Here is a 24394-nt window from a genome sequence, read left to right as displayed (position 1 = left end):
CCTACCGACATCGCGGCCTCGTAGCAGCGTAGGTAGGGTATTGCCTGACTCCGCACCCACTGTGGCCTCCGACCTACACTGCACCTCCAATAACCCTGGATACTGGGTCGCACCTATCCCATCGTTCCTACCCTGGCCCTACCGATATCGCGGCCTCGTAGCGGCGTAGGTAGGGTATTGCATTACCGTCCTGTACCGACCCCTCGGCCACATCCCGCCACCCACCGAACCTCCAATAACCCTGGATACTGGGTCGAACATTTCCCTATTTCCTACCCAGGCCCTACCGACATGGCGGCCTCGTAGCAGCGTAGGTAGGGTATTGTATGTCCTCTACCCTCCGCTGAGCGACCGACCGCTCACCGCGCCGCTCTCGCCGAGCGACCAACCGCTCGCCGCGCTCTTCTCCGCTGAGCACCTGAACGCTCCTTGCGCGGCTCTCGCCGAGCGACCGACCGCTCACCGCGCCGTCCTCCGTAGCCATACGTTTGTACATAGACTAAGCTTTGTAGGTAGACTAAGTTAGTAATAAATACGCTTCAAACATCAACCCGGCCTACGCCCCTCACCGCAGCGAACCCTCGACCGCTGACAGAGTCGGCACCTGTCACCTTCCTCCGCGTACCCCTCGAATCGGACCGTCCACGGTGGAACGGTCACAGCTTGCTTAAAAGCTAATACCTTTCATGCCATCTTACTGCTTAAATACTAGCTTACTGGTTACTTACCAGCTTACAGCTTGCTTACTAGCGCACTGCTTCCTTACTAGCGCCCTGCTCGCTTACTAGCTTACTGCTAGCTTAGTAGCTTGCTGCTAGATTCTTGCTAACTGCTTTCCTTCTAGCTTGCTGCTTGCTTACTAACTTACTACTTGGTTACTAGTTTACTGCATTCTCAATAGCTTACTGCATTCTTATCAGCTTACGGCTTGCTTACTAGCTTACTGGATGCTTACTAGCTTAGTGCTAGCTCACTCGCTTACTGTATGGTTACTAGCCTGCAGCTGGTTTTCTAGCATACTGCTTCTTTACTAGCTTACTGCTTCCTTACTAGCTTCCTGCTCGCTTACAGTCTCATTGCTTGCTTACTAGCGTATTGCTTGCTTAAATGCTCACTGCCTGCTTACTTGCTTACTACTTGAATACAAGGTTACCCGTTATATACTAGCTTACCGCTTGCTTACTAGCTTACTTCTTACTTACTAGCTGCCTCCTCGCTTACTAACTCACTGCTTGCATACTAGCTTACTGCTTGCCTGCAAGCTAATTGCTTTCATGCCAGCTTACTGCTTGCTTACTAGCTTACTGGTTGCTTACTAGCCCACTGCTTGCTTACTAGATAACTGCATTCTCACTAGCCTTCTACATGCATTCTACCTCACTACTTGCTTACTAGCTTACTACTTGCTATCTAGCTAACTGCTTTCTTACTAGCTAACTGCATCCTTACTAGCATGCAGCCTCCTTACTAGCTTACTTGTTGCTTTCTAGCTCACTGCTTTCTTACTAGCTTACTGCATGCTTACAAGCCTGCTGCTTGCTTACTAGCCTACTTGTTGTTGACTAGCTTACTGCTAGCTTACTAACTTACTGCTTGCTTACTAGCTTGCTGCTTGCTTTCTATCATGCTCCTTGCATTCTAGCTTACTGCATGCTTATTAGCTTCATCCTCGCTTGCTAGCCCACTGTATGCTTGGTAGCTTACTGGCTGCTAAGTTGCTAATTGCTTACTTACCGGGTTACTGGTTGCATACTAGCTTAGCGGTTGCTTACTAGCTTACCGCTTGCTTACCAGCATATTGCTTCCTACTATCTTCCTGCTCACTTACTAGCTCACTGCTTGCTTACTAGCTTATTCCTCGCATACCAGCTGACCGCTTGCTTACTAACATACTGCTTGCTTACTAGCATACTACTTGCCTACTAGTTCGCTGCTTGCTTTGTAGCTTGCTGCTTGCATACTAGCATACTGCGTCCCTACTAGCTTCCTCTACGTATACCAGCTCACCGCTTGCTTACTAGCATACTGCTTCCATAGTAGCTCCCTGCTGACTTACTAGCTCACTGCTTGCTTACTAGATTGCTGCTTGCTAACTATCCTACTGCATTCTTAGTAGGTAACTGCTTTCCTACTTGCCTTGTTTGCTTACTAGCTAACTGGTTGCTTACTAGCGTACTGCATTGTTACTGGCTCACTGCTTTCTTACTACCTTCCTGCTCACTTCCTAACTTTCTGCTTCCTTACTAACTCATTGCTTTGTTACTAGCCTAATGCTTCCTTACTAGCTTCCTGCTTGCTCACTAGCTTACTGCTATGTTACTGTTACGCCGGGGAGTATTACTCGTCAATCGCCGCATATTATAACACATCAAGAATAGCACAACGTAACACAACTAAGAACTTTATTAACAAGGATGCTTTTCGATACGTTCGTTCGTCACGAGATCTATCGTAGTTCTATTCTTCAAATCGTTGCCGGTTTCTCAGCAACCGGAAGGCCACGGGATCTCGCTTCCGCTCGTTCGTAGTGGCAGCTTCACATCGTTGCGGAGCAGCCTTCACGTTGCCGCAACGATGCATATTCAATCCGTCGCAACACTGCTCCCCCTCTTCAAAACGTGGACGTCCCGACCGCTGCAGATTCAGCTCACGCAGGTAACTACAATACGAGCCTTTAACCTCCGAATCCGCCTCGAATTTCCAACACCTTTGTCTGTAAAGTAGGTAAACTAATAGATCGAACATTTACCTGAGTGGCCTTTAACAGACAGTCAGCGCCTTGACATTCGACCTTTGTCCCTAGGAAAACCACTCAAAAACCTTGAGCAAGACGCCGGTGTAACCTTCGGAATACTTCGTCTGAACTTAGACCTCTTCGAGGATGAGGAAATCCCGACTGCTCCTCGCCCCTCCCCTTGACCCTTGCGGCTTGCGCGCTTCTTTCTTGAGGGCTTCCCGGATTCGGATTCCCCCCAGCCTCACGAGGGAACTTCCCATGGGATGTTCCCCAATCTCCAAGGAGAATTTCCTCGAAGATCGGTTGTGGAACATACCACAATTCCGCCGTCCGACCGTCTGTGCCCTACTCCGCTATTAGAGTCGAGCATGACTGGGGGGCAACCCTCCCCGGGAGAATCGCACTTCCCCGGCCGTTCTGACCTGCGGAAATGGAGAGTCCTCCGCGGCCGGTGAGAAAACCCGATCCTTGCCTTCTGCGATGAAACGTCCTCTTCTTGGACGAAGATGTCAGCCATCTTCCTCGATCTTCACCTCGCAGTATCTTCGCAGGGAGCCTTTCGTGAATCGTACCGAGCCAGTCGATTCACATGCACAACACTTGGTTTGGACTTCTGGAAACGGACTATACGGAAACCCAACTCATCCAGCCGATTCTTCACATCGCCTTCTTGTCGTCATCTTCAGCACAGACCTTGGCAGGGAACCCATAACATAGAGCGCTTTCCCTTCAGAAGGTGCTCCCATAAGCCCTATCCTTCCGAAAGATGCCCCGACGAGCGCCATCCCTCCAGAAGGTGCTCCAGCGAGCCCTATCCCTCCAAAGGGTGCTCCTCTTCCTTACTTAAAAGGTCCTTCCAGCGCAGACAGCCGACCATGACGACGATTCATTTTCCAGATCATCTCGGCGATTCCTTCAACGCTGAACAATTCTCCTTCTACGCCGCCTTCTTCTTGTTCTTTCTGGAGCAGTTCCACCGCACATGTCCCGTTTCCCTGCAGCTCCAACATTCCATGGGTCTTTCGCTTTCAGTCTCCTTTTTCGGTGTATCCTCTTCTTCGCCCGGATATCTCCTCTTGCGAGACTCTCCCTCCTCGACGGAAGAACAATCCTTGACAGCGATCCTGCGCACGACGGGGGCGGATGAAGACGAAGTCAGCGGGAGCCCCACTACGCCGACTTCTTCCAGTTTCCCTTTTTCGAGGGGGCGCCTTCTCTCCTCCTCTTCTTTGGGCAGTTCCGCTGCAAATGTCCCTCCTGCCCGCAGTTCCAGCACTCCGAGACCGGCTTCTCAGTAGTCCTCTTCTCCAACTTTCCCTTGGGAAAACAAGTGACACCCTGAATGCAGTCCTTAACACGGCAAGGACCAGGGGCCACAGACTCGACGGCCTCAATCTCCAGAGCTCTGATCACAGCCGCCCTGAGAGTAGTGAAACCGCCCAGCCTCAGCATCCTCCTCATTTCCTCATTGGCCAGGGCGGAGGCGAACTGAGAGGCGGCCAGGTTATCCCTGAATTCCATCGGGCAATCACAAAAGGAAGCCTGCGCCAACCTCTCAATCTCCGAAGCCACATCAGAAATCGACTCCCCCTTCCGTTGAGTATAATTTTGGAACTTCACGTAATTTAGATTCGCGAAATTCTTGGTTCCGAAACGGAACTCCAAAGCGGAAACTAAGACACCAAGATCGCAACGCGACTCCTCGGAAAGGGTAGTCAAAACACTCCGAGCGGGCCCCTCCAGACATGCGGCCAAGGCCAAAGCCTTCCTTGGTGCAACCCATCTATTTGCTTTCGCAATCGCCTCGAATTGCACCCGGTACTCCTCCCAACAAGCTCTCCTATCAAACGCTGGTGGTTTCAGGACGTACCCCAGAAATCCACCAGTCGCTACCAACGGAGGAGCCGACTGCGAAGTGGAAGGCATCGCGAGTCCAGCAATGTTAAAAAGCTGATGCTTCTAACGACGAGGTCCGGATAGAGGTATAGGAGTTTTCAGGGAAAATTATTACGGACGTCTGGTTTTCTTTTCGTCGGCCTTCTACGCCGACCTTTTATTACAAACGTAAAATTGAAATAAAAATAACAATCGAAAACCAAAATAAATTGTGATTGTCTATAATCGTGCTGGAACGTTGCCTGCCTCGACTCTGCCGGTCGCCGAACTCGCCGGGTTGAGATAGGCCAAGATTCCTATAATCAGAAAAACACGGCTATGTGTTAGACACACGTAAACACGTTATACGTATCTATGCCGCGTTTGTATCCTCACGCTCCTGGCTTCGGGATTCAAATGTATAGGAGCGGAGAATTTCGCTCGCTCGTAATATACGAGCTCGCTAGTGGACTGTATTTATAATTTTGGCTTTTGATAAAGAATAAATTCCTTATCTACGCCGTTTGCAGTCGATTACCTTGTGGACGGGATTGCAAGTGGAGGTTGTAAGGCTCCAAATGCACTTTCCCCGTGAGTCTGTCCACTGAGTCTATGCGCCGAAACGCAGTGCAGTGCAACCGCCCAACCGTCGAACTGTGGCTGCTCTTGGCTGCTTCAACAGACGACTTATTGGTCAGGGGTTGCACTATGGAGCCCGACTGCACGTGGTTCACTGCACGTTGCACATCTATTCGTTGCACTTAGCAGTATTCGAACCACGTGGGGGCCTGACCCACGACTCCGTTACTCCTCCGCACAGGTGCTTCTCTAAACGTTACACCGGCGGGATCTGTAGGAGTAAGGACTCGCAAACCGGAAAAGTCAGACGTCCTTTGTGGACGTCGACCCGACTACAATGGACCCACCTGGATGGTTCACCACGTAGGTGCCTTCCTTTGGTGTCTCCTCAGCCTGGCGGTAATCACAAGAAAATTGAAGCGTAATTTTTGCCAACTTTCTTATGCCTCGATCGTTTATACGATCGAGACGACCGCTCAATTCTGCACGGAGGGATCGAACACCTTACTGGTGTATATTCTCGATCTCCTGTCGCAGGACTGATTTCGTGGAATCTCGATTTGGGAAATCCCATACAAGATTCCGGGGCGTACTTGACCGAATCTAAACCGATCCGTTTGTCAAGGAAAAGGCGGATTATTTCCACACTTTTCTCGAATTTTATCGAATTCTCAGCTGTGCGAGGTCAATCAGTGGACCCGCACCAGACTGAACATCTACTCTTTACACCCTTTAACTACAGGCAGAATCGTTCTGAATATCAAACAAGTCGAACTTTCCTTTTGTAAATCTTTCCGTTCGAGTGCAATCGGGAGCCGATCCGCTCTAGTTGGAAGTCTACGTAGGACTGCGCGGATTGACAGCCGAAGACGCGGCCGCGTTACTCTAATTAGTCGTTACGCGGCGCTGTCTAAATTTCGGCAGTCTTTCTCCGTCTGATTCTTAGCGCACTACTCTCTCACGGTACTGACGTCATGAACACCGTTAGCACACTCGAATCGAAGGTAATGAGCCGTTACCGATGCCAGAAAAACTAGTAATACACGCGTTTTTCTATCACTGTTTGCTGTACAAATCCTATTAGAGATAATCTCCTTCGAATTGTACGTTAACAGAATTAACGGTAATCGCGGCCGAGGACAATCGCTCGGCATTATGCAAATCTTTAAACACGCAACAACAGGATTATCCCTAACAAAATTATTAATAAGGCTGGACTCGCGATCCTCGCTACGGAACGCCGCGGCCGATAGGTTATCGATCACACTCTTAAAATTCTCCGAAAGCACCTGATAACGGTCTTCCATGGCCCTTATCCTCCCTTCCACAGCAGCCTCCTTAGCCGAAGCGGCAGCCTCCTTCGCGGCCTGCCTCTCTTCGGTCCGCTTCCGATCTTCTTCACACCTGGACTCGAAAGTTCTCTGCTGTTCCCGGAACTGCGCCGCGAGGCTCCTCTGCAGGCCCTCGAACAACAGTTCCAAGGAAGGAACGGCCTCTCCTACCCCAGCGGTAGATCGGGTCGACATCCCACTTCTGACACCACTGTTACGCCGGGGAGTATTACTCGTCGAACGCCGCATATTTTAACACAACACAAATAGCACAACGTAACACAACTAAGAACTCTATTAACAAGGATGCTTTTCGATACGTTCGTTCGTCACGAGATCTATCGTAGTTCTATTCTTCAAATCGCTGCCGGTTTCTCAGCAACCGGAAGACCACGGGATCTCGCTTCCGCTCGTTCGTAGCGGCAGCTTCACATCGTTGCGGAACAGCCTTCACGTTGCCGCAACGATGCATCTTCAATCCGTCGCAACGTTACTATCTTACAGTTTTGTCACTAGCTCACTGCTTGCTTTCTTGCTTACTGCGTTCTTACTAGCCCGCTCCTTGCTTTCTGGATTACTGCTTGCTTACTAGCTTGCTGCTTGCCTTCTAGCTTACTGCTTGCTTACTAGCTGACTGCTTTCTTACTAGCCTGCTACTTGCTTTCTCGCTTACTGCTTTGTTAGTAGCTTACTAGCTTACTGGTTGCTTACTAGCATACTGCTTTCTTACTAGCTAGCAGATTTCTGTGTAGCCTGCTACTTGCTTACAATCTTACTGTTTGCTTAGCAGCTTACGGCTTCCTTTCTAGCTTACTGCTTGCATACTACCTATCTGCTTACTTAAAACACTCCAGCTTTCTTCTTAACTTACTGCTTTCTTACTAGCCAGCTGCTTGCTTACTACCTTGCTGCTTGATTACTAGGTTGCTCCTTGCTTACTAGCCTACTGCTTCCTTACTAGCTTACTGCTTGCTTAAGATGTTACTGCTTTGTTACTTACTTACTGCTCTCTTACTAGCCGAATGCATCCTTACTAGCTTCCTGCTCTCTTACCAGCTTACTGCTTTGTTACTGTCTTACAGTTTTGCTATTAACTTACTGCTTTGTTACTAGCTCACTGCTTGCTTAGTCGCTTTCTGCTTGCTTACTAAGATGCTGCCTGAGTTCTAGCTGACTGGTTGCATACAAGCTTACAGCTTGCTTACTATCAAACTGCTTCCTTACTATCTTCCACCTCGCTTAGTAGCTCACTTCATGCTTACTAGATCTGTACCTGCTTACTAGCACAGTGTTTTCTTACGGGCTAATTGCTTTCATACTAACCTGCTTCTTGCTTACTAGCATACTTGTTTCTTACTAGCATTCTGCTTGCTTACTAGCATACTGCTTCCTTACTAGCTTGCTGCTCTCTTACTAGCTCACAGCTTGCTGACTCACTTATTGCTTGCTTACTAGGTTGCTGCTTGAGTTCTAGCTTACTGTTTGCTTACTAGCTGACTGGTTGCATACAAGCTTACAGCTTGTTTGCTGTTGTAAATAATGATTCATCTCAACTTCATTAATCATAGTTTATCTGGCTATCCGTGGCGCCATCCCACAGTGTACAGTGTCACTGTTGTAATACAATTGAATTAAGCAGGCAGTCGTGCTAGAACTCTTGTAGAATAAGGAATACAGTATAGTTTTGTAAAACCTAATTTTAGTAACCATATTATAATTAAATACTTAACCAAATTACAACATGGTAGCAGAGCGTGGTTGGAAACTCTGGTTCGAAACCTTTTCTTGAAAACTCTGTTTAAAAATTCAGGTAGTGTGCCCAAAATATAAGTGGAAAATAATTCCACAAGTGTTAAAGTTGCGGGCAAAGAATAAATAGCAACAACTAAATAAGTGCAATTAATCGATTCATATGGATCTAAGTGAGAGCACATGGCGATTTTGAGGTTATACACGGAAGGCTAAACACATGCTTTCTAGATTGGAAGAAACCTTTGAAAATCCAGTAGCCGTACAAAAAGAAGAGAAAAAGTTGTTTGATCAAGTAAAAAGCGAAGATTTTCTATTAAGCAAAAAAATTCAAGAACTGCATTTGAAGAAATTTCTTGAAAATAACCAAAGGTGTGTTACGTTTGAAAAGTGAGATTGAGTGCAATTCAAATAATAAAGAGCTAGGAATCATGGCTATGCAAGCAAAAATTGATGACATTAGTATTCCAGTATTCGATGGAGCAAATTTTAAAAGTTGGAAGTTCAGACTGCTGACTCTATTAGAATATAAAGAGTGCGACGTGCAAGCAAAGAGAGAAAGAAACGCAGACGAGAATGAAGCAACTTGGAAGAAAAGTGATCTAAAAGCAAAAGCCATATTGATAAGTGCAGTGTCAGACAAACAATTAGAGTATATTAGTGAGTGCGCTACAACATTTGAAATGTTATCTAAACTAGAGAGTATATACTCTACCAAATCCACATCACTTCAAATTATAAACAGAGGGAAGCTAGAAGAAGTCAAGTTAAAAAATTATGGCAAAGTAGAAGATTTCTTCGTGGATTTTGAGAAGGCCTGCAATGAGTTCAAATCAGCTGGTGGACAGCTGAGCGAAGAAGAAAAGTTAAGACACCTGATTAAAGCTCTACCTTCTAGTTATAGTTACATAGGAGACTTTATTGATCTAGTCAAAAAAGACCAAAGGACAGTTGAATACGTCAAGTCCAAGATAAAGGAGAAGAACCTGTCAAAGAATGACAGCGACAGAAAAACAAACGTAAGCACGTTCAACGCTAGAACGAGAGAAGGCTACGATGACTGTGAAACTGGACATCCTCAGAAGAACCATTGGAAAACACAACAGAGCTACAGAGGCAGAGGGGCTCAACGCCACTTAGGCAGAGGAATTCAGCGGAGCCAGCGAGAATCATCGCGATGACGAAGCCGAGGACGAGGAACTTCACAACAAGAACGAGGTCGAAGCAGCTCATATGGATACTATCAAGGAGCTGGACCATTCAGCGAGGATGCTCGTGAATCATGGACAGCACAAGTGTTAAAAGTGAGTGTCAGTAAAGTCAAAAGGTCAACAAAGAAAAAAGAAAGTGCCAGTGAGAATGAAATCGAATGGTTGCTTGATAGTGGCTGTACAGACCACATTGTAAATAGCGATAAATATTTTTGTAAACATGTAGTTTTAAGAAATCCTGTAAGTGTTAAGCTGCCAGATGGCAAATGCGTTGAAGCGACAAAACTAAGCACTATTGTTAGAATAGGGAGGTTTCAAATATTTTAATTGAACGCCTCGTCTAACGGAGGTCCGGATCACGAGGGAAAGGACGTTGGAAAAGTAGTAATTGCACGTTAGTTTTATTTTCGCTTCGTCGAAAATTCGACGAAGCCGTTTATTTTAGTACTTTTTTTTCCTCAGGACGAACACAAACACAAACCCTTAATTTTAACCGCCTGGACGTCTGGCCGGCGTCTGGCCAGAAAAAGCCCCGCCGATGGGCCGCCACCATTCGGCGGTTCGCGTCACTCTATCCTGAATCAAAAGAGACGAGACTATGCGTAAATACCGAGTAACGTGAGTCATGTTGTCCGTCTCGTTCTAAGGTTCACGCGCTCTTGGTTGTGCGTGTCGCACTCACGAGCGGGGAACTCGGCCGCCGTGTTACGCAGCTAAGCTAGTGGACTGTATGTGTGAACGTTCCTTTTAAACCAGGAAACGTTGGATTGCAGATTTGGAAGACGAGAATCGATCTCGATGTTTCCGACTGCTAATTTCGACTGTCGCAGGAGAGGTTCACAGAGGGAGGTTGTAAGGCTCCAACTATTTGCCTGCTCCTCGGCCGTTTACCATCCTCGTAATGCGTACGGGCACTGTGTGGTGCAGCACCTTTACAGCGCATGCAGCGACTGATAATTATAGTGCGTACGCCACGGCGCTATACTCAGCGGTTCTACGCACGGTGTCCGTACACACTCGCGATGAGTGAACTGCGCTCTAGCTGGTCGCCGGATGCCGGAACTCAAAGATTGTCTCGAACACCGACTGGAGGACGGCAAGACCACCCGGGTATACACGCCACGAAGGCCCCCAAGGGTGTGTTTGAACCGTTCGACAGTTGAGAGAGGTTCGAGATTCAAATTCGAAACCTCGGACACGACCTCTGATTGCAGCGATACGTGTCTGATTTCAGACTGACGTGGACTATAGCCACCGCTGAATAGAAATTTCGGAATATAATTCACGAAATTTTACAGTCGCTTTGATCTGGTCGAAACCCGACCTGATCTATATCGAATTATAACGAGTTGCGAAAGGAATCACGAGAAGGAATTGATTCACAATCCGTCCTCGTATTCGATTCCTTTCCTCGTTTACGATTTTTTAATTTAAATTGTCATCATTAAATAATGATTTATTTCAATTTCATTAATCATAGTTTATCTGGCTATCCGTGGCGCCATTCCACAGTGTACAATGTCACTGTTGTAATACAATAGAATTAAGCAGGCAGTCGTGCTAGAACTCTTGTAGAATGAGGAATACAGTATAATTTTGTAAAACCTAATTTCAATAACCACATTATAATGAAATACTTAACCAAACTACAACACTTACTATCAAACTGCTTTCTTAATATCTTCTACCTTGCTTACTAGTTCACTGCATGCTTACTAGCTTACTTCTTGATTACTAGTTAACTGCTTTCCTACTAGCCTGCAGCTTGCTTACTAGCTCACTGATTGCATACTGTCTTACTGCTTGCTTACTAGCATACTTGTTGCTTACTTGCTTACTGCTAGCTTACTGGCTTGCTGCTTGCTGTCTAGCTTACTGCTTGCTTGCTAGCATACTGCTTGCTTAATAGCTAACTGCTTTCTTACTTGCCTTCTGCTTGGTTTGTAGCTTAGTGCTTGCTTATTAGCTTGCTGCGTGCTTTCTAGCTTACTGCTTGCTTACTAGCATACTGTTTTTTACTACCTGTCTCCTTGCCTACAAGCTCACTGCTTGCTTACTAGCTTACTGGTTGCCTACAATCTTAGTGCATTCTTACTAGCATACTTGTTTAAATATCGCGTTAATTTGACGTATTAACGGTTTTTTTCGAGACCTCACACGATCGACCACGTAACGCGCAATTTCTAAACGAATGTTTCGACACGAATGTCTAGAAAAGGTACGACAGTTTTGTATTAGATAAAGACGGACTCAGAAAACGTTTACAGCGCCGCTCTACGAAGGTTTCACCCTTCGAGCGAGCATCCTGACTGTACGTGCTCGTCTGTCACTCTTAATCTGGAACCGGCAGGGAGCACATGGGCATACGATCCCGCTCCTAGGACATTCCATTGTTCTCGAACAGTTACGAGTCACTCGAACTTTTCGAATAAATTCTAAACGTGGAACAGGAAGGACTCCATACGAGAACGGATTGTTAAAACAATCTTTTACTGTGACTCCTTCGATAACCCGTTTACAATATAAATTAAAAAATCGTAAACGAGGAAAGGAATCGAATACGAGGACGGATTGTGAATCAATTCCTTCTCGTGATTCCTTTCGCAACTCGTTATAATTCGATATAGATCAGGTCGGGTTTCGACCAGATCAAAGCGACTGTAAAATTTCGTGAATTATATTCCGAAATTTCTATTCAGCGGTGGCTATAGTCCACGTCAGTCTGAAATCAGACACGTATCGCTGCAATCAGAGGTCGTGTCCGAGGTTTCGAATTTGAATCTCGAACCTCTCTCAACTGTCGAACGGTTCAAACACACCCTTGGGGGCCTTCGTGGCGTGTATACCCGGGTGGTCTTGCCGTCCTCCAGTCGGTGTTCGAGACAATCTTTGAGTTCCGGCATCCGGCGACCAGCTAGAGCGCAGTTCACTCATCGCGAGTGTGTACGGACACCGTGCGTAGAACCGCTGAGTATAGCGCCGTGGCGTACGCACTATAATTATCAGTCGCTGCATGCGCTGTAAAGGTGCTGCACCACACAGTGCCCGTACGCATTACGAGGATGGTAAACGGCCGAGGAGCAGGCAAATAGTTGGAGCCTTACAACCTCCCTCTGTGAACCTCTCCTGCGACAGTCGAAATTAGCAGTCGGAAACATCGAGATCGATTCTCGTCTTCCAAATCTGCAATCCAACGTTTCCTGGTTTAAAAGGAACGTTCACACATACAGTCCACTAGCTTAGCTGCGTAACACGGCGGCCGAGTTCCCCGCTCGTGAGTGCGACACGCACAACCAAGAGCGCGTGAACCTTAGAACGAGACGGACAACATGACTCACGTTACTCGGTATTTACGCATAGTCTCGTCTCTTTTGATTCAGGATAGAGTGACGCGAACCGCCGAATGGTGACGGCCCATCGGCGGGGCTTTTTCTGGCCAGACGCCGGCCAGACGTCCAGGCGGTTAAAATTAAGGGTTTGTGTTTGTGTTCGTCCTGAGAAAAAAAAAGTACTAAAATAAACGGCTTCGTCGAATTTTCGACGAAGCGAAAATAAAACTAACGTGCAATTACTACTTTTCCAACGTCCTTTCCCTCGTGATCCGGACCTCCGTTAGACGAGGCGTTCAATTAAAATATTTGAACCCTCCCAATTCTAACATAAGCTTCCTTACTAGCACACTGCTCGCTTACTAGCACACTGCTTGCTATCTAGCTTACAGCTACCTTGCTAGCACACTGCTTTCTTACTAGCGTACTGCTTGCTTACTAGCTTACTGCTTGCTTCCAAGCTTCCTGCATGCTTACTAGCTTGCTCCTTGCTTTCTAGCTTAGTGCTTGCCAACTAGACTACTGCTTCCATACTAGCAAATTGCTTTCTTACTAGCCTGTTGCTTGCTTGCTAACTTACATTTTGCTTGCTAGCTTGCTGCTTGCTTTCGAGCTTACTGATTTGCTTACTAGCTTGCTGCTTGTTTTCTAGCCTACTTGATGATTACTAGTTTCCTTCTCGCTTACTAGTAAACTGCTTTCTTACTAGCCTGCTGCTTGCTTTCTAGCTAGCTGCACGCTTACTTTCTTGCTGCTTGTTCGCGAGCTTACTGCTTGCATACCAGCTTACTGCTTGCTTACTTGCTTCCTGCTCGCTTACTAGGTCACTGCTTGCATACTTCCTTACTGCTTGCTTACTAACTTACTGCCAGCATACTCGCTTACTGCTTGCTCACTAGCATGCTGCGTGCTTTTTTAGCTTATTGCTTGCTTACTAGCTTACTGCTAGCTTACTCGCTTACTGCTAGCATACTCGCTTACTGCTTGCTTGCTAGCCTGCAGCTTGCTTTCAAGCTTAGTGCTTCCTTAATAGCTTACTGCTTCCTTACTAGATAACCGCTTTGTTACAAGCCTGCTCCTTGCTTCCTAGCTTACTGCTTGCTTACTAGCTTGCCGCTTGCATTCTAGCCTACAGCATGCTTACTAGCATAGTGCTTCCTTACTAGATAACTGCATTCTTACTAGCTTGCTGCTTGCTTACAAGCTTACTGCTTGCTTTCTACATAACTGCGTTGCTGCTACATTCCTACTTTCTTCCTGAATTACTGCTATCCTACTAACTTACAATTCCCTCACTAGCCGAATGCTTGCTTACTATTTTACTGCTTGCTTACTAGCTTACTGGTTGCTTACAATCTTACTGCTAACTTACTAGCTTACATGCTGCTTGCTTGCTAACTGCATGCTCACAGGCATTCCGCTTCCTTACTAGCTTGCTGCTTGCTTTCTACCCTACTGCTTGCTTACTAGCTTACTACTTGCTCACTGCGTAACTGCTTTCTTACCTGCATACTGCATGTCTACTAACTTACTGGTTACTTACTAGCTTCCTGCTTGCTTACTAACATACTGCTTCCTTACTAGCTCCATAATCGCTTACTAGCTCACTGCTTGCTTGGTAGCTTACTGCTAGCTTACTCGCTTTCTGCTTGCTTACTTGCATGCTGCTTCCTTTCTAGCTTACTTGTTGCTTACAAACTTACTGCTTGCTCACTAGCTTCCCGCTCGCTTAGTAGCCTACAACTTGCTTACTTGCGTACTGCTTGCTTGTTAGCTTACTGCTTGCTTGCTAGCTTGCAGCTTGCATACAAGCTTACTGCTTGCTTACTATCATACTGCGTCCTTACTAGATTACATGTTGCTTACTAGCTCCCTGCTCGCATACTAGCCCACTGCTTACTTTGAATATTACTGCCCGCTTACTGGCTCACAACTTGCATACCTTCTTACTGCTTTCCTACTAGCTAACTGCTTTCTTACTATCATACTGCTTGCTTAGTAGCATACTGTTTGCTTACTACCTAACTGCTTTCTTACTACATTCCTGCTTTCTTACTAGCTAACTGCTGTCTGGCTAGCCTGCTGCTTGCGTACAAGCTTATGGCTTGCTTGCTAGCTTACAGCTTGCTTTGTAAGTAGGAAATATAGGGGGATTCTAACCCATGGGGTAATGAGGGTGGTGCGGGGGGGACGTGGGGGGGGGCGTTGGGGGGGCCCGCACGTCGGAGTGGGGGGGCCGTGGTGGGCCCGTCGGTGGTGGGGGGTGGGGGAGGGGGAAGGGCGTCTGGGTGGGAGGTCGATAGTTATTACCGACAGTGGGTAATTAGTATCTACAGTCGGTAATTAGTATCTATGGTTGGTAATTTGTATCAACGATCGGTAATTGGTATTAAAGGTTGGTAATTGCCAGAGGTGCGTTTTGTCGAGAATCAACCTGGTTTCGGTCAATATTTTAGAGGTTAACACCGGTTAGGTCTGGGAAATCATGACTTCAATTTATATTTTCTGTACATAATATATTTGAAAAGTAATGTTCGATGAAATAAAAAAAAGGAAGATGGGTAAGTAAATTGAGAAATAATAGGATTCCTACTTATATATTGTTACATAGAAGAATATAGCGTTGCAGTCGAGAATCATGGAAAGAATTATGCTGTATCGATAGAAATTGATGAGGAGAGAAAGAGGAATATGGGTAAGTAAATGGAGAAATAACAGGATTCCTACTTATATATATATATATATGTCAGTTTTTTCAAGTGTTCCGATTTAACATCGCAGCGTATCGCGCGATTACGCGTAATTTGACTCCTCTGGAGCAGTCGTGCGGGATAGTGTTATTTGACGACGCGAAGAATGCACGAACGAAATGCAATACTTTGGAAACGTCAAATCTTAAAATTATGTGAGGAGAGAAGGAGGAGGATAGGATGGGTAAATAAAAATGAAGAAAAGAATATATGTTTTAGGAAATATATATTGTTACAAATAAAACCAAAAAAATTAAATATAATGTAAATATAATAATATACGAGCGCGCCGTACAATTTAACATTTGCTGCGAGCAGCGTCGACAATATCGTTCATGGCACATGCCAACAGTTCGCAATCAACAAACGATTCATCTTCGAAATATTCGCTGTCGCGTATAATTTTAGCAATGTAATACGGATCTACAGTTTCACCAACGACATCATGCCGTTGTAACACGGTGACAAAATTTGAAAATTTCCTATAGACAAGATGCGTATTTTCGAAAAGCTGCGAATACATGTGGTCGACACAATGCTCAAGATTAAATAAAAACCTCATAGTTTCTAATTTGAAATATAAAGACTTATTATGTAGCGACATCTTCATAATTCGCGAATTATACATTATACAAAAATCTACCACCAATTCACCAATCCATAGCGGTGTCGATCCATAAAATTGTGCATTTTTTTCAACGTCTGCACGTTTTTCGATGTCTGCACGTCGAATACTTATGAAATGTTTAAAAAAAAAAAAAAAAAAATGTTGAAATATATGTGAAATTAAAATAAAATTTTTTTGTGGGGGTTTACAGATGCATGCACTACTTCGGATCTGGCGAGAAGTTGGAGGTGCATTCGTTGGACTGCGGGCAGTTAAACAACTGCACCATTCTGCTGCCCAGCGAAGGCAACAATCTGCTCAATTTCAGCAACCATAATAGGAAGGAGCGGCTCTCTTTCGTGGTGTATGCAGATCTGGAGTGCATCATCGCAAAAACGTTGGACAACCAAACGGGTGATAATAAATTACATATATATCAACACCACAATGTACACAGCATTGCATATTATATGCATTGTTCATATGATACTTCACTGTCGATGTATCGATGTCGCCGCGACACAGATTGTGTTTCATGGTTCGTCGACGAACTTAAAAATTTTGCAAACATTGCCAAACCCATTCTTGCCAGTAATGTTCCCATGCTGGATTTAACTCCTGAACAGTTGACGACATTTCGCAATGCAACACATTGCTTTACTTGCGAAGAACCATTCAAGGCTAGCGATGTACGAGTTCGCGATCATTGCCATCTGTCAGGACGGTTCAGAGGCCCAGCACATTCGGAGTGCAATTTAAATTATAAAAATGTGTTTTACATCCCCATAGTTTTCCATAATTTATCCGGCTATGATTCGTATTTCATTATCGAGGAAATAGCTACCGCTTTCGAAGGTCACATTGATGTATTACATATAACTAAAGAAAAATATATTTCTTTCACAAATAGTGTTGAAGATACGGATGAATCAGACTCGCAAAATTATATTAAATTACGATTCATCGATTCATACAAATTTCTGAATACCAGTCTCGACAAATTAGCATCTTTTCTTAGCACAGATCAATTAAAAATTTTACGATCCCAATTTGAAACATTATCCACTGAAGATTTCAATTTATTGACGCGAAAGGGTGTCTTTCCGTATGAATACCTTGATTGCGCGAACAAGCTGCAGGATCCATGCTTACCTCCGCGCGAGTCATTCTACAGTTCGTTAACGGGTGAGACTGTATCAGAGACCCATTACGCACACGCTGAGACAGTCTAGCAACGTTTCGAGATTAGAACCTTGGGCGAATACAGCGATTTGTATTTGAAAACTGATGTCTTGTTATTGGCAGATATTATTGAAAATGTTCGCGAAAATTTTATCAAGAGCTACGGATTAGATTCGGCGCATTATTATACTCTACCTGGTTTCACATGGGATGCAATGCTAAAACATACCAAAATTACATTCGAATTGCTCACAGACATCGATATGATCATGTTTATCGAACGCGGTATACGCGGGGGCTTAAGTCAATGTTCTGGAAGATACACACATGCCAATAACAAGTACATGTCATCTGACGATGCATTGGAAGAGTCATCGTACTTGATGTACTTTGACGTGAACAATTTGTATGGATGGGCAATGTGTCAGCCTCTACCACACACTAAATTTCAATGGGTTGAAGATGTAAATTTTGACGTGTCTTCAATCGGTGTCGATTTGCCCACGGGATACATTCTCGAGGTAGATCTGGAATATCCGCAACGTCTGCACGATGCTCATGCAGATCTACCGCTCTGTCCGATGCATACCAAACCACCTGGCAGCAGGCAAGACAAGTTACTCGCGACGGTATATGATAAGCAGCGTTACATAATCCATTATCGCAACCTGCAGCAGTGCACGCGTCACGGTCTCCGTATTACAAAGATACACCGCGTGCTTCAATTCACTCAATCCCCCTGGCTCCGTGATTACATCGAACTCAACACACGGTTTAGAACAAGCGCGACAAACGACTTTGAAAAAAATTTGTATAAATTGATGAACAATGCAGTTTTCGGTAAAACAATAGAAAATGTACGAAACCGTGTGGATGTAAAACTTTTGACACATTGGGAAGGGCGCTATGGCGCGGAGGCAATGATCGCGAAACCAAATTTCCACAGCAGAAGTGTTTTTTCGGAAAATTTAATAGCTGTTGAATTGCGAAAACTCGAGGTGAAATTCAACAAGCCGATATATGTGAGCATGTGCATTCTGGACATATCAAAAATTTGTTTGTATGAATTTCACTACGAGTACATGTCTCCTAAACATGAACAAAATTGTAAAATTCTATACACCGACACTGACAGTCTTATTTATCACATTCGATGCGACGATATCTACGAGTCTATGAAGCACAATATCGATAGATTCGACACAAGCGATTATCCTACTGACAATCCATATAATATGCCACGCGTAAATAAGAAGGTTCCGGGGCTGATGAAGGATGAAAATAACGGTGCGATAATGACTGAATTCGTAGGTCTTAGAGCGAAAATGTATGCACTTCGCGTAGACGGTAAGAAAGATACAAAAAAGGCGAAAGGTGTCAAGACCAACGTCATAGCCAGAACGATAACTTTCGACGACTACGCGCAGTCTTTGCACAGAGAGATCGAAATGGTTCGCAAACAATCATGCATACGGTCTAAATTGCACAAAGTGTACACAATTTCGGAATCCAAAATCGCTCTAAGTCCATACGACGATAAGCGATATATCATACCCGATTCAACCGACACTCTGCCCTGGGGACATTATAATATACCGTTGTAAAATAGAAATTATTATTATTATTATTATTATTATTGTATTTATTATAAATAGTGGAATTTATTGTATAATATAAAATTGTTCGCGAATGTATAGAAATTGTTATTGTATTTATTAACTCATTCACATAAATAGTTGGATTAATGTGTAAAATAAAAGTGGCCACTCATGTATATGCATCATTGCATTTTATTAAACCATGTATTATTGTACAATACATTATTTTTATTTATCCAAGAATTATGTGATTTATCAAAGCTCAACCACTTGACGTACACCTTATCCCCCTTTCTACGCAACACTTTTTCCACTAGATATACATCAGGATCTGTGACGCGTTGCAGCTCATGTTCATAGAATCCTCCGGCAACAGGTTTTCCAAAGGAATCGAGGAGCAGATACGTCGCGGGATTAGTTGTCTGTACTTTGGCTATCTTAAACACTTCCGCTGTCCAATTCGGTGTATAGCCTTTATCGAAGATGGTTTTAAATTTGCTCACGCGCACAAACTCACCCAATTTGAATCTCGCTGGAGCAGCAATCTTTATGTTGTTGTATACTGTGGTTAGCAGCTTATCGGCGATCACATCGCAAAGATGCATTCCGATGGTTCTATGTTTTCGTGCGTTATACTCTGCAAGTAGACACGGTAGTGCGTTAACCCATTTATAGGTTCCATTGAGCGTAAACAGTTTCCACATATTGTTCTTCAAAGTCCGATTGAAACGTTCTACGATGGAGGCCTTCATCACCGAATACGTCGAATAATGATTAATGCCATGCTTTGTCATGAGTTTCTGCACATCAACGTTGTAAAATACTTTTCCTTGATCGGTTTGCAAATTTTTCGGATGTCGATCTCTAAATATCTTTGCAAACGCTTTAGTCACCTCAGCACCACTTTTAGTCTTGAGCGGCACCGCCCATGCTCATTTGCTTAGCACATCGATGACCGTGAGTATATAGTGATGACCTCGGTTGAATCGCGAGTATGGATGCATTTCTACAACGTCAGCTTGCCACAGATCATCGTATCCATGCACTATGACGCGTCTCCGCGGGAAATGTCTTCGAGCTGGAGCATGCAATTCCTCAACAAGTTGCCGCTTCTTGAGACTATGGCTTTCATTACTCTTGGATTTCGATATTGGTTGCATGTTTGATCGCAGAGATGTCTTTGACGCAAATGATGCGATAATTATCGTGTACATACATTATGTGCTTCCCATCGTCTCCAAATAATTCTGGGCAAGTTCAACCATCTCGCATGATTCTCCATCGCAATTCTGCTGTGGGATAGGATTGAATGTCTGCGATATCTTTTGAACACTGTTTTGCAACGTTAGCATATCTCTCTGAAATACAATCAGCTTCCTCTCCAATTTTTCCTGCTGCTCTCTCAAAAGTTTAATGCTCTTTTCCAAATATAGTTTATTGACAGCATCGCTGTCGGCTGCGGGCTGTGCTACGCGTCGTATCTTGCGTGATTTTGCATCAAAGTCGGCATCGGCCACGCAAAGAGCATTATCTCGCATATAATTTCGAAGCAAACCGCTCCATTTGTAATAGTCCATTATAGCTGCTTCACTCTTCTCGAGCGATACCCCAAATTTGTTGATCGGCATTTCACTGCATACAGTGCACATCATCGGTGCGCTGTTTAATTTATAATGAGGCCTACCTCGCGAAGTTCCTCGATAATCGATAGAATTTCATGGTCATGCGAGTTATTACCCGCCTGACGCGATGCTTCCAACAAACGGAATCGATCCACCAGCTCGTTGGGATCGTCCCAGTGCACGAAATCGATCTTGTTATCATTTACCATCATGACTTGTGAAGCCAGCAGGCCTTTCCCTGCCTTACTGGTCGATATACGGGGTAGTAGCGGTGCAATTACATGTTTATACTTGTATCCCTTGTTACCCATTATGGGATTTCGGACGTTATGGCCACGTCTGTGAGCATTTGTTGTCAATAGTATACTTTTGTATTTTTGTTTATCGGCATCTGTGTATATGGCGTCGTCGGGAATTCTCTTGAAAATAAGTTCATAAAGACCGGAGGTTCCTCCATATCTTACACCATCTATGATTATATTATCGTCCTTGTCCATATCAAAAGCCTTATCCCCAAGCATCGTTCCACTATTGTCAAAGTATACACCGTACACATAGTCCATGGTTGTATCCCTATCACCACTTAGGATTGCATGCATGTATTTTTGCCCCAACGGACCGAAATGGTTGCGAAATGTTTGTTGTCCCTCGGATGTTTGGAGTTGATGCCTCATAGATGTTGCAAATGACTCATCGACAGAAGTTTCGTAAACGTCTTCAGCATTGGTTGTGATCGATTGTATATCAGGAAATATATTTATTGGCATAGGCGGAACCGGGGAATCGTTTGACGTGACATTCAGTCGTTCCCGCTTCGATTGAACTGGTGTTGAGGTTACGAGCGAATTTTCCGATGGCATGTATAATCGTTTTCTATTTCTCTTATGTGCTGTGTTCCCTTTCGATTGGATTTTTGGTTTATGTGTTAATGTTTCATTCCCTTCAACGTTCATGCTCGTCAGCGATGGTATGTTAGCTTTTGTGGCTGTTGTATTTTCCACAATATGTTTTAATGGCTCAACAACAGGTTTAAAGTATCTCTCCAACGCGATATCTTCCTCCATCTTGCCAGTTTTCAAAGCCTGATGTTTCTTGCGAATGGAATCACTGGTTTTAGCAATTTCCATCGCTATTCTCTCGCGATCCTTAATCTCCAGACTATCAATATCAATCATTGTGCCGCGTACGTTGCTTTTCCACACACGTGTCGATGACGATTAACCACATCACGGTATCGCAAACTCGTTAAATCCCTTTCTATATCGTCCATTGGACATCGCGCTATCCTTGTCTATCACCATAAAACCATACTCCCGTTGCCAACAATTACGACACAAGCGCAGAAAGCATCGTAAGACATGTCAGTGTTTACGTGATCATTGTACACATGTTTCAAGTTGGTGCCATCCTGCTTAAAAAGAATCAGCAGATTTGCATTATCACGTATAAGATGTTTGGGAATCTTTGCATATGTCTGACAGAGATAGAAACAGTCAACGTTCGAGTGGCGCCCTATTGCAAAGTATTCTCGTATCGTATCTTGCTTGTCGCATGCCACGTTATCGAAGATAAAAATGGAATTCGGAAGCGATTCGCTTGGTGGGATGACGTCACTGTTATTTGAAAACGTAAAGTAACCAATTTCATCTATCGGAGACAATAAATTCTCCAAATACTGATATTTCGGCTGTTGCAACGACTTGGAATACACGTACACGTTCTCGAAGCGAACGCCGTGAGGACTTTCCAACAAGCTCACTAGCACGTTGGTCTTTCCACAATTTGATGGACCACAAATGATGCAACGTATAGTGTTTGGTAGCATGCTACTATGTTTGCGTCTTTGTTTCGTAGACATCATTTGCAATTTATCGTCGAAATTTGACACGCGTATCGTCACGGGTTGTCGCACGAATCGCATGCTCCCTCTCTCTCTACGAACCGCGAAATTGGTTTTGATACGTTGAAACGACGACGCGCCCTATTTATAGGCCCACGTCGAAGCAAAATAGCTCAGTATTCGAAATGCTTCTCGTTCTGTCGGATAATTGTGACATTCGAGACACAACCTCTGAACATCTGAAATATATACCAAAGATTATTCTACTCCACGAATTTGGCAGACACATTGACCAGTTGTGGGATAGACTCCCCGAGCATATAAAAGCCGATTCTGAGGTTCGGCAGTATCGTAGGTGTCTGAAACATTATAATCGCCCTCGGCAGCGAACGCATATCGACGGTCCAGCACCACTGATTTAAAACTACAGCGAATGTCGCTGACGAGAGTAAAGAAAGGCGGTGGTTTGTTAAATCGAGCGATAAACGCACTACCTATCGAATTACATATCCCAGGATACCAGCTTTGTGGTCCAGGAACTCATCTGGCAAAACGATTGGCTAGAGGTGATCAAGGCATCAATCCGTTGGACGCAGCGTGTCGCGAACACGATATTGCATATTCGCGTAGCGACCTCCGCGAAAGGCACGCAGCAGATAACGTACTCGCTGAGAAAGCGCGAAAACGTATCGTTGCGCGAGACTCGACTTTGGGTGAAAGAGGAGCTGCTACAGCTGTTTGGGCAGCTATGAAGGCCAAGACGAAAATCGAAATGGGAATAAAAACAAAACCCCGCAAAAGGACTGTAAAAAAAGCATCGCAAAAGCGGATTCTTCCAGTGGCCAAACGGGGTGGTATATTACCACTTCTCCCGCTGCTAGGTGTTCTCGGATCATTAGCTGGTGGAGCGGCGGGGATCGCCAAGGCGGGAAACAATAATAAGGCAGCGCAACATCAGCTGCAGGAAATGCAGCGTCATAATCGCTCCATGATAGGTCGTGGACTTTATCTGGCACCATATAAGCGCGGACAGGGAATCTCGAAACGAAAAAAAAAAACCGCCGAAAAGACAATAAAAATGCCTGTGGGTGTAACTACCGACATGCAATTGAATGAGTTGGCAAAACGTATGCGTATTCCATTTTTTAGAGGTGTTTTTATGCGCAACGCGCTACCGATCGGAGGAGTACGTCGAAATGAGAGCGGTATCGTGAATTTGAACAATGTGGAGGGACCGGGGACTCATTGGGTGACGTATGCGAAGAGAGGGCATCGAGCTGTATACTTCGACAGCTTTGGCAATCTTCGACCGCCTAAGGAATTGACACAATATTTGGATAATGATGGTGATGTGAAAATTGAATATAATCGATCGTCTTAACAGGAGTATGATCAGAGCAATTGTGGACAACTATGTCTACGCTTTCTACAAACGATTAGCACCAAATTTAAGGATTGTCTCCCCGCCACTCTGATTCAGTACTAATCGAGCAGTTTCTCGGAATATTTCGTTAACATTGACTCTAACTGGCAAGAGTAGCATCCTCGCTGTAAGCTACTTTCCACCCATAGATTTGAGCGACGATGATTACGAGCTTGGTCTAACAACCTTTGAAACGTATCATACAATACCAAACATCGACTCGAGCAACGATAAATTTTACTTCACCACAAACTATGACACCAACAACAACAACAACAGCGTCGACACCGACCATGAATACATTACGATTCCCCACAGCTCTTACGAACTAGACGCCATTGCCAAGTATTTGAAGCAGCGATTACTCGAGCGATATCCTCAAAATCTCGGTGGTACCAATGATGGTGACAATGATGTGCATCCTATAGTGTTGCGTCCCAACAACAACACCATGAAAAGCGAGCTGTGCTGCTCGTTTGCCGTAGACTTTACGAAACCCAATAACATTGGATCGCTTTTGGGATTCTCGGCGAATCGGGTATTAAAACCAGGACAGTGGCA

General features: G+C 44.7%; 2 protein-coding genes across 3 annotated transcripts in view; both read left to right on the top strand.

Moving 5' to 3' along the window:
• Positions 1-24394, top strand: part of LOC143344360 (uncharacterized) — a 266822-nt gene that overhangs the window by 6253 nt on the left and 236175 nt on the right. The window lies entirely within an intron of this gene.
• On the top strand, positions 18067-18954 carry LOC143344487 (uncharacterized). The gene has a single exon (XM_076770591.1). The coding sequence runs from the start codon at positions 18172-18174 to the stop codon at positions 18952-18954; it is 783 nt and encodes a 260-aa protein (XP_076626706.1). The 5' UTR covers positions 18067-18171.

This window comes from Colletes latitarsis, chromosome 8 (assembly GCF_051014445.1).
Source record: "Colletes latitarsis isolate SP2378_abdomen chromosome 8, iyColLati1, whole genome shotgun sequence".
Taxonomy (NCBI): domain Eukaryota; kingdom Metazoa; phylum Arthropoda; class Insecta; order Hymenoptera; family Colletidae; genus Colletes; species Colletes latitarsis.
The sequence above is the reverse complement of the archived record's forward strand: the minus strand, read 5'-3'. Positions and strand labels throughout refer to the sequence as shown.

What these genes read in the sequence shown, in the direction of transcription:
- LOC143344487 (XM_076770591.1), top strand. Translation starts at nt 18,172, where the DNA reads ATGAACAATGCAGTTTTCGGTAAAACAATAGAAAATGTACGAAACCGT.